General features: G+C 39.5%; 1 protein-coding gene across 1 annotated transcript; it reads right to left on the bottom strand.

Moving 5' to 3' along the window:
• Positions 1-2,005: 2,005 nt before the first annotated feature.
• LOC122659131 (WAT1-related protein At4g30420-like) lies at positions 2,006-4,279 on the bottom strand. Its single transcript, XM_043854279.1, has 7 exons — positions 4,098-4,279; positions 3,932-4,000; positions 3,695-3,811; positions 3,348-3,582; positions 2,659-2,817; positions 2,396-2,547; positions 2,006-2,285 (listed from the first exon to the last, which is right to left on the bottom strand). The coding sequence occupies exons 1-7, from the start codon at positions 4,277-4,279 to the stop codon at positions 2,006-2,008; spliced, it is 1,194 nt and encodes a 397-aa protein (XP_043710214.1).
• Between the last annotated feature and the right edge of the window lie 7,389 nt (positions 4,280-11,668).

The raw sequence follows: 11,668 nt of genomic DNA, 5'->3' as shown, positions 1-11,668 counted from the left end.
ACACTTATATTAAATATAAAAAGCAAAAGTAAATGAGGCACAAGATTTATAGTGGTTCGGCTAACTTAGCCTACATCCACTCCTCTCAACCTTGAGAGAATTCCACTAGTATTTTCCTTTCAATACAATAGGTGGGGAAATGACACATTTACAACTCTTTTTAACAGGATAAGAGGATCCTTACAATCTTAGTTCCAAGACAAGAGTATCCTTTCAATCTCTTAAGGATGAGAGGGTCCTTGTACTAATCTAAGTACGGTCTAGATTAATACAACAATGCTTTATCAAGTCAAAAGCATAAACAAGTAAATACAATAGAAGTTTGGTATAAATACCTATCAAAGAGTAGTGACACTTTTACCCTTTGAGTGATGGTGCTCAATGAGATGAATGAGAGTGATGCACCTTGAGTCTCCTAGATGATTCTCCTTGATGACATGAGTTGGAGAGAGTGGAGAGTTAAGAGCTTGGTAAGATCTCTTTGAAGAGCTTGAATTGAATAATTTAGCTCAATGATAAATTTTCACTTTTGTACTTTCAGAAATGTACTATGCACTTTTTCTATTAAAAGATGTGTTTTGTTTCTTGTTTGGATGTGTTTTATAAAGCCAAAAGTTGGAGTTTGTTTGTTCTCCAATGGATATAAAATAGTCATATGTTTAGACTGTCGGTCGACCTATAAAGGTTGTTGGTCGACCATCAAAAACTAGCCGTTGAAAAACTAGCCATTAAGGCCAAGTTTGGGGTTGTCGGTCGATTGTCGGTCGACCTATGGATCGACCTACAAGTGTCGGTCGACCTATGGATCGACCTACAATGTCGTCGACCTATAATTCTGCGTTGCAACCGATAGGCTACTCGGAAACAGTGTGTGTTTTTATATTCGTAGGTCGACCGATAGAATCTGTAGGTCGACCGACAGACAGTTGTCTTATTTTTGATTGTCTGTCAAGGGGATTTTTGGTCCAGCTTACTTGGGACTTCATAGGTTTTTGTCGAACACTTTAATGGCCATGTTTCTTGAGTCTAGGGCATGGGAATGAGTTCCTCCTAGGGTCTCTTACATGTGAATGCAATGTGTGTGCAATGTGATATGCACATGTAAAGAAATGTGTTCTAATGCACTTGAATCTTCTTGGAGAGTCTTTGTCTTTGTTAATTCTTGACTTCCTTTAAAAGATGTTCTTCAATCTTCAAATTTTTTCTTTTCCTTAACTCTTCTGTTGTGAGCTCCGTTGATCAAGTCTTTCCTGGATGCTTGTTGCTTCCAACGTCTGACTATGAAGCTTGCTTAAAGATTGAAATATTAGTATTAATCTTAATGTTTGTTATCATCAAAATCAGTTTATGGAGGAATGTGTTTTCCAACACATTCTACTTGGCTCTAGTCCCATTTCTTGGAAGACCAAGAAACAAACTACTATCTCTCGGTCCTCTACAGAAGCGGAATATAGGGCCATGGCCATTGCCACCTATGAAATATCCTGGTTATCATAACTTTTGAAGGATTTGGGAATTACTCTAGAATCCCCAATCACATTATTTTGCGACAATCAAGTGGCATTTCACATCGCATCAAATCTGGTTTTTCACGAATGCACAAAGCACATAGAATTTGGCTGTCATGTGGTTCATGAAAAATTTCAACAAGGCCTCATTCGACCAACAAAGATTCCCAATTATGATCAAATTGCAGGTCTCTTCACCAAATCCCTTGGTCGGGAACCGTTTCAATATCTAAGTTTCAAGTTAGGCATTTGTAACCTACACGCTCCAACTTGAGGAGGAGTCTTAGCATATGAGTTTTCATACTTATCTTCTAACTAGGATAATTGATTTCATTACACAATCATAGGAGTTAATTAGGGACTAATTTTGGGTGATTGACCCTTGTAATCTTGTATAAATTGGCACACTTGTATCTATGAAAACGCACCAATTCCAATCCCATCTTCTTTGGTTTATACATTTAATAGTACATGAACAAGCCCCTTCTCCCCCTCCACTATTGGTTCCTTTGACTGTCATTATTCACATCAGAAGAATTATCATGAGCCAAAAGGGGCTCCTCCAATTCTAATTTACCACTCTCTCTTAAGGGTTCATCAATCAAGATTGTCACAGTATGCATTGTATCATGTATTGGCCCCAATTCTCCTTTGATTCTAACAGTCTTCATTGTATCGTGTATTGAGCCCACCTCTCCATTGATTTCTTCAAGATCCTTAGCTTTACCCCAAAGCACAATGTATAAACCAACCACCACAACAAAAGAACCTGCCAACCTGAATTGAAACAGTAACTCTTTTAGTGGCCAAAAACTAAGGTTTCCTTTACAAACAAAAAAAAAAAAACACTAAGGATTCCAAATATGAAAACCAAAAGATACTATTACCTTCCAATGAAAAGTTCTTCATGAAGAAAGATACAAGCGAAAATGGTAACTATAACAGTCAAAAGAGGATTGAACATTGCCGCAAAGAGAGGCCCTCTTTTTTGAATACACCATGACTGAACAGAAAAAGTAACTGCAGATGCTACGATTCCCTGTACACCAACCATTCCAGTTTCATGCAAGTTTATAGATTTAGTTTATACCCTTAATTAAGAACAGTGACCAACACTTGAACTGGTGTAGATAACAAAAGTACTACTTACAGCATAGATGCAAGATGAGATCTCAGAAATAGAATGTAGATTCCATGCACTTGGGTTTGGTTCTAGGAAGAAAGCAAGTGTTGCTGATTGTAGTGTTGACAAGAAGCACATCCAAGCACACAATGATAAGTGGTCAGGATAGCAAGCAGACATTGGGACCTGTTATTAGACCATAAAGAGCATGTTAGTGATCCAAATTGTTAATAGGAACCAGATATCGGACCCGGTTCAGAGCGCCCACCCGGGGCAGCAGCCCGTTACCCACGAGAAGGAGAGAGAGAGAGGGTCTGACCGACTCCCCCTCCTCTCCTTCCCACTCTGATTATGACTCTGCAAGGTGGGGGGGGGGTTATATAAACACCTCCAAAAACCCTAAGGCCCCACAACCTGAGTTTAATTAATTCTCTCCTCTCACTCTTGTTTTCCAAGTATTTTGTGTTCTTTGTGGGATTCCATCTTTTCCTTAGAATTTATGGTGTGAAGTTCTCTGTGGAGAAGCTTGCGAGATATCTAGAGATTGCAAAAGATTGTGCATGTCAATGGTACTAGTAATCAAAAAGCTTGGTTCTTGATCTCTTTCGCTACCTTCCCATATCCGTTCAGGTTAGATCCGAACTATATCCATGGGATTATTAATTTAACTTACACAAATAACTAAATAGATTGAAATTTTTTGGATGGCTAAATACCTGTAAAATCAGAAAAAATGACCAGCAACAACTGCTTCCAAAGAGAAGGAGACAACCCATTAGCCAATTCTCACCACCTCCTGAACTCAGAGTTAGGTCTTGGAATGGGAATATTGAAGTATTTAGGATCTTTGGGCCTCTTAGCAATGCCATGGAAACAGCTCCACCAACACAGACTGCTGTCCCTACTGCCTTAGCCATGCTTCTCAGGCTTCTAATATTCAGTTTCTCTAATCTGAACAGTTTATAGAACATGCATAACAATGAGTTAGTTACTAACTAGAAGTTAGGTATGTATTAGAGGATGCATATATGCATGGATGGGTTTTGATGGACTAATTAATTACCCTACAACAGTTGCCATCAGATATGTGATTCCGGGAAGCAGATTTGACATGGCACTTCCTGTTGATGGTGAGGCCAGATAAAGACCTTCAAAAAATATGTTCTGATAGATTGCCACACTGTAAATAAACCCAAAACAACACCAACCATCCAAATTAATCACAACATAGAAGATCCAAAACCACAAATTAAAAAAACCAATTAAAACTTGAATGTTATAGATTCCTGTGCAAACATACCCAATAAAAGAAGCAATAAAAATCAAAGAAAAGCTTCTCAATCCCATAGAACTCCTGTTTGTCTTTTTCCTGCCAACAAAACAAAAACAATTCAGATTTGGGACGAGAGAGAGGTTGGAGAGAGAGAGAGAGAGAGAGAGAGGGAGAGAGAGAGAGACCCACCCACCTGTTAGAGAAATAAGCTACAGGTGCTATGACCAAAGTAGCTATTGCTTGCCTGTAAACAACAAAAACCTTGGGACTCATTCCCTCCAAAAGGGCAGCTCTGGTGAAGAGATGTAGACCTGCATAGGTAAACTGCAGTAACACCATGGCCATCGTTGGCATGTAATCTTCTAAACGACCCATATCTTCTATGTCTTGTTTTACTTACCAACAAATGATCGAAACCTCCTCTTCTAAGTTTACCAACTCAATAATGACCAACACATAAGCTTATTACAAGCATATATATACATAGAGAGAGAGAGAGATGTAGAAGATACTTGTTACATGGCTGCATGTTTCACATGTCCTTATATAATTCTATGTTGTTTTCAATGTGATTGAAGAACATGTTGTCTTATGATTGGGGTTGGTTGGAAAAGGCCTAATACGTAGGTAAGCCTTTCGAGCATGTTTGTCTGTAATATTTAATGAATTCCCACTTGCACGTGATTTGTGTTGGACAGAGACCTTTATATAATTTTTTTGGAGCCGTGGGTGTTTTTGTTTTTCAAATATAGAGTTGTTCTATGTAGAAGATACTTTTTACAGGACATGTCCTTTATTATAAAATACTAAACCGACAATTTTTGGTTCCCACTTACAATATACATTTTTATATTGAAGTCAAAGTTCATCTTTACGACAGCTAGCGATCACATACGGATCAGCAAAAATTCTGATAGGAAAGAGAAGTTTGGAGAGCTGCACCCATGTCAAATGTGATCAAATCTAATATTTCATGTGATATAGTTGCTTTACAAGAGAAGAGTTTCCATTCATGAATTGTTTGGACGGCACTATTAATGCATGTGCATTAATAATCCAAATTATATAGTTCTTTATTTACTTTTAAATTTCAGCTCATGCACAATGGTAAAAAGAAAAATCAAATATAAGAATAAATAACAAAGAATAATCCTCAATAAATTTAAGGCGTGCAATGTACGGTCTCTGTGCCTAGACACAAAATTGCATGAAATGATCGTCGTGTCCCCATAAAAAGGAGAAAATCTCTAGGAGTGTGGCGCTCATTTTATGCAACCCTATGCTTGAGCATAGTAAGGACCACGTACCATACACATACACAACCATGTAGCTTTCGATCTCCTTCCCATAAATTTATCATCCGGTGTTTACCTTAGACCCTACTTATCCACACAGTTGGAAATTACCATGTCAGATGCCCCACGTTGCCCGAAATTTGATGGAGTGTGTTGGCAAGCCTACCAACTTGGATATTCTACTAAAGTTTGGGATATTAAAAAAACTTCATGGGTTATCATGTGTAAGCCCTTATCATCACCTCCTGTCACTTTTCATTGATGATTTGATAAGATAACCAACCAACCATTGGCCGGATAGATTTGAGACTTTCTTGATAGAAATTGATTTGATTTTAAGATTAATTGTGCTATACAAGGCATGGTCCATGTCTTACTCTTACCTTGGGATGTAAAAGGATATTTGAAAATTCGTATTCGATCCTCGTTCGTATCCGTTTAGGAGAGTTCGAATCCGTCCGAAACTAATCGGATACGAATATGAAAATCCCCCTATCCGATCGATTATTATCCGATTCGTTTAGTAATCCGACAGTAATAAAATATCTGAAATATATTTCTATGATCGTCTATCCTTTTAAGTTACCTTATTGGATTTTGTTATCTTATTTTTATAAATTTATAAGTTAAGATAATTTGATTCTTTTTCTAGATTTGTTATTGGTTTATATATATTGTTTTATGCAATGTGATACATGGAATCACATATCTATTAAAATAAATACAAGATCAAATCAAAAGTAAAAAAAGTAAAAAAAATTCAATGACTAAGAAGAGTAGAAGAAATGATAGTTTCTGAACTCTCAAGTCTCAAACCTAACCCTCATTATAAAAATGGTAAAGATGTCAACGCATAGTCGAAAATTCGTATTCGATCCGTGTTCATATCCATTTAGGAGAATCTGTATTCAAAAAATCATCATCTGGAAATTATCCAAATCTGTCCAAAAACCGGTAGGACTATCTGACCGAATTCGATCCATTTACATCCCTACTCTTACCGGCCAGCTGTGGATTAGTTCAAAATATATTCTCTAGGGCACCACGTTGGTCCTTAGGTGGCGCAAGAGATGCTCTTATTATAATTTGACGATGTATGCTCGATGGCTACCCATCACGAGTCATGACCGCTACGTACAACACCCAATGGAACCTTTTCGAACCTTGGAGGATAAGACCGATGGTCGTTTGTGGGTATGAGTATTGTTGTTGCCTACAATACCTGGCCCATAGTCTCACATAAGGCCCATTATAGATCTTCAGATCTTTTTAGCCCATCTAGAAAAGATATGTGACTATGTGGGGTGCTCTTCCTTTGGGGTATGTTATCCCTCATCCAGGCCCATGCGAAAATGTGTTGGATGGACCCATAAATTCAGCTGGGCCGATCGAGGGGCGCTTTTACTCTCATCATGATGGGTTGGTTATGCCCATTTTGTTCTAATTAGGACACTCCTTTTGGTTTTGACTTTGGGGGGTGTCGGGGTCCCAATCTAATTATGTTTGGACCTCCCTCCGACGGCCCTCTGATGAGCATTATTGCCAATTTCTCTCTATCTCGCGCATAATAATTGTTTGATACTGTGAATCTTACTTATCCTTTCTATTAAATCTTTCTTTTGCCTGACTTGTGTCAATGGTGACCCTTTAATTTGATCATCAGTCCATTTTGTGGCACAAATTAGCTTAACTCAAGCGTTCGATCAGTTGCTTGCCCTTAGCTCTGTGTTGGGATTTTAATGAAGTCCTCGATCAGCCTCGATGAGGAGGGTGCCATAAGTGTTTTTGTCAAATATCTAATTCTACATACTTAGGCTATTAGTGAATGTGCAATGATAGATAGCCATAATCGTACTCTCTGCATGCCTTTTTTTCATTTAATGAAATTTGTTTTGCTACGTTTCAATTCAAATCGGGGCTTTGAGATTTAATGGCTTAATTATAAGCCATATTATATTTTCCAATTTCATTAGAGGATACTATTGGGGCAGATGTTTCTCTAGCTCAATGGCTGTTTTATACATGTGATCATATGGTTAAATGTTTTAATGAGATCATTATAATAGTGCTTATCCATCCCCAAACAATAAAACCCCTGTGAGATGAACCATTTCCGCCCCCATTAGCTTATACACGATTATTTACAAGATTATTGCAAAAGGTTTCGATCTTAAACCTATTTTGAATTCATTGATTAGCCCATAGCCATCTATGACAATGTATACGTAGCCCTTAAGGTGCTACATCATATGAAGATCACCTCAAAGCGTAAAGTTGGGCTCATGGCCCTCAAGTTAGACTTTTCGAAAAGGCCAATGATAAAGTAGATCGAGTTGGCCATTTTAGAGCTCGTGCTCTATAAATTAAATTTGGCTTTCTTTCATCATACTTGGACAAATTGAATTGGATAATGCAGTGTGTGACAACTTTGTGCGTTATCACATGAAGTTTTAAACCCATGGTCACATCAATTCCATATTTTTCTTGTCTCGCAAAAATCTGAGATCCATTTTTATATGCTTTAGTCCCCATGGCCAAGTATATATATTGTTTGTTTTATGAAACATTTGTGTAGTGGAAATAGAGATGAGTGGTTGCACAGAGATGCTAAAATGAGGAGTGACAAGAAGCTAGAGATGGTTCACAAGCCCTTAATGCAATGCCCCCATCCCGATAAGGGGTATAATAATAATAATAAAAGGGATGACTAGGACGATACACGTCATCCCATTAAGTTACCATGATCACAGATACAATGTCCTAATCCACAGTCCTAAACTAACATCAATGTCTCACTAATATCAGAGTGCAAAAAGGAAATAAATATTACATTTTCAAAGGTCAAATGTATAAGCGGAAACGTTTAAAGGTAGTAGTTATAGTATGTTCAACCGGCTAATGATACATAATAAAGTTCTGTTACCATTACTGACTGACCATGACATAACTACTCAAAATATGGTATAACAATGAATGCTTATACAAGGCATGAGGCCCAAAAGTTAACAAAAAGGGACCACGTCCCAAGTATCACCAAGGCCTGTAGGCACAATCATCACACAGACATCCGTCACCACGTTCCTCGATCACAGCCTCCGGATACCCAGTTCCGATATCATCATTTTCCAAGGGTTCAACCTCGAGACCAGCAAGATAGCCAGTACCTGTATCATCATCTAAAAAGAATATATACACGGGGGTTAGCTCCACTGAGCCAGTGAGGGGATGGGCATGCACATACACACAACAGCACAAATAGTCCATGATGCATGTCATTATTAATTCATTTACCACTTAACACACAATACTAGGTCAATAGGTATATACTACTATGATAATTCGGGAATACACTGTGGGTCATTCCTTTCGATGCCACAATGTAACCTCAATTACTACATTGGAGTCCGTACCGACTGTAGTCATCACCACCCAGAGGCAGACCCCAATAACCATTACTACCCCTGACCTGGCCTCTCTAACTCTCCACAGGTATCAGGTGCTCTGGTTACCCAACACCTAAACCCCTGTTGGTAAGGGTTGTAGCATAAGGAACTGTACCTAACCATAGATATACCATATGGAACCTATCGTGTCGAGAGGTAATCCGGATGTATCAACGTCCCATTCCATCTAACACCTGGGTACCAGCACAACAAGGCGCATATAGGAAAAATTACTAGTTTAGATATTCTAGGGCTCCGGTACCGGTGCTCCCCGACACCGTAACCCAACACAGCCCACATCATAATCCATATCATCAGTATCAAACAGAAATAGATGCAATAATGCAAACATGATCATAATGATGCAATTAACAATATATAGATGTATAGATGCCTATAGGCAAACCCAAACAAAGTCCAAACCCACTCACTTGTCGTCTACGTATCATTCTGTGCGATTGCTAAGGATTGCTTTGATACACACTCCCCCAGATTAATTAGATCACCTAGGGATGCATGAACATGGTTAGAAGATATAGGAGGGGCCCTAAGGGAATTCCCCCAAAGTAATTGTTGGTTATTGAAAACACAGCACGAACGAACTCAAAGGCGTAGGCAGCAAGGTGAGTCCGTCCCTGAATCCGCCCAGGCATTTGCGCTGAAATAGGTGGAACGGAACTATGGACGGAACCTACCAATGGGTCTGTTCGTCCCTCCATCCACAACTGAGATTTTGTCAAAGGGGAACGAAACCACGGACGGAATCAACCCTATGGTTTCGTTCATTGTTCCGCTCAATACCGAGGTTTTACCGAGGGGAAAGGAACCACGAACGGAATCAATCCTTGGATCCGTTCATTGTTCCGTCTGGTTATGTCACCCAATTTATATGGAACGGATCTACGGACAAAAGCTCGATAGCTGGTTCCGTTCGTTGATCTGTTCGAGGTAGCATAAGCATTTCGTAGGTTTTTATCTTCCAGCCCTTTTTCCTTGGGATTCATCAGCCACAAGGGCTAAGGAGGGGTGTCCTAAACCTCTCTAAGGTCATTAGTACATGTTTCCATCATTGGTCTTACGAAAACCATGGATTGGTCTCTCTCCTTTATCGATTTTTAGGGTTAGGGTTGTTTAGAACCCAAAACATCAACATGAGTTGCAAGGGTGGTCTCTATGGTTGTAGTTGGGAGTGTAGGGTCCATTGATGGGGTCTATCCACTGTCCAAAGCCACACCTTGGGTTCCAAGTGGAGCCTTAGGTAAAATCCATTCCCTAGGAAGGATACTGCAAATTCATTCATGGTTTCCCATCTTCTTAAGCGTGAATTATGCAGGGTTTACCATTCTTGGAGGAAGTAATCAAGATTTCAGGTTTCCCATCTTCTTGAGATCGAAATTATTCTTGATTTTTATAATCTCAGATGCTTGCTCACTCTTTTCTTCTTCAGTGTTGATGTTCTTGTCCATCCTCACGTCTCGTTATGCGGAAGAAGATTTTCTAAAATCATTACCAAAGCGATTGATAATTGGTCTATCCACTCCATTCTTTTCCATGGCAACTATGATTATGGCCTTTTGTGCAACCCTATTTCTTATACTTGGTGAACAACGTAGGTGGGTTGCCATTTTGAGCACTTTCCTTGCAGGTGTCCCAATTACATTGTTTGTTTTGCTACAATTCCCACTCTTTTTGGCATGGTGCATTCCACATATAGTCCTAGAATTCTCAAGTTAATCAAGTTTAGGTGAATGGGTGTTACACCTGCACCCGGGATTATAATTAATTATTATTTCTTTCCCGTGACGTGTAGTTACCGCTGCTATGTATGCTGGTGAGCTATTCTCACTAGTGGTCAAACCCAGCTACAAAATTATTGACCAAAGTACGGGTTTGCCTGTGGAAAAAACTATTCGGGGTCATGGGGGACAAACCATGACAATGGAGAAGTAAGTTCTAGCCCTTGACTTATTTATTTACCCTTTTCCTTGATGTCCTCGAAGTGCGGATCAAGGTTTGAACCGCCCAGGCTATTTTAGTTGAGTGGGGAATATTTCACTTGTGGATCCCACTTGCCTTGGGGAGACATGTGAAGAGCTTATACCCATATCATGTGAACCCATCTTTTAATTAGGCTCTTTCCTAATTATAACCAGTGGGCAGGCCCATTTAGCTTAAGTGGCCCATTTAACTTAAGGGCCCATTTAACTCTATTTGACCCAAGGATGGATTATTCCATTCTCTTATCGTAAATAGAACTAATGGGTCGACCCATTTAGCTCTCATGACCCATTGGACTTGAAGGACCCAATACCCACTTGTTATAGATAGGTCCAAAAGGGGGAGAGAGCATTCACTTCTCATTCATCATTCTCATCTACCCTAAACGTGGAGGAGTAAAGAGGAAGGAGAAAAGGAGGGAGAAGGGTGGAGCAGCTTGGTTGGAGCCTTGAGACCCCACCTCTTGGAGCCTCAACGTAGAGCTCTTCTACCTTGGGGTAGGTAAGCCATTAAATCCCACTTCTCTTCTTCTATTTTGGGTTTTGGGGTTTGGAAAATGGGAGAGATTCGATCTAGGGTTTGTCTTGGAACCCAAAGATCGATTGAAACTCTTAGCTTTGGTTATTGTGGAGTTATTTCACTCCGTGGCTTGCTCTAAAGCTCTCAATCTCATTCTATTTGGGAAACCTAGGGTTTCTACCCTATTTGAGCTATAGATTAGGTTCTCCTTGGTTTCCCTCTTGAATCCTTTGGGATACATGGACCTAGTGAGGTCTTAAAATCCTAATGGACCTAGGAGGAAGCTTCCTTGAAGCCTCCTTACCTTTAAATCCCTTGGGAAAGAAACCCCTGGTAAGAAACCTTTCAAATTTTGGTTCTGCAGGTATGTGGTTTTACATATGGTTTCAGGACCTACGAGAAACCACCCTTGCAACCACCCCCTGAATAAGCCCCTGTTAAAGTCTATTTTAGATGCAGTTTCATGTTCTGAGACAAACCACCTGTAAAACCACACTTGGCAGAAACCT

The sequence above is a fragment of the Telopea speciosissima genome, chromosome 4 (genome assembly GCF_018873765.1).
Source record: "Telopea speciosissima isolate NSW1024214 ecotype Mountain lineage chromosome 4, Tspe_v1, whole genome shotgun sequence".
NCBI lineage: Eukaryota > Viridiplantae > Streptophyta > Magnoliopsida > Proteales > Proteaceae > Telopea > Telopea speciosissima.
This window is presented reverse-complemented; position numbering and strand designations above follow the sequence as displayed.

What these genes read in the sequence shown, in the direction of transcription:
- LOC122659131 (XM_043854279.1), bottom strand. Translation starts at nt 4,279, where the DNA reads ATGGGTCGTTTAGAAGATTACATGCCAACGATGGCCATGGTGTTACTG. An exon ending in TTTATTGCTTCTTTTATTGG is followed by an intron (nt 3,812 to 3,931) that starts GTATGTTTGCAC and finishes GTTTATTTACAG; the next exon opens with TGTGGCAATCTATCAGAACA. An exon ending in CATTTTTTCTGATTTTACAG is followed by an intron (nt 2,818 to 3,347) that starts GTATTTAGCCAT and finishes GTCTAATAACAG; the next exon opens with GTCCCAATGTCTGCTTGCTA.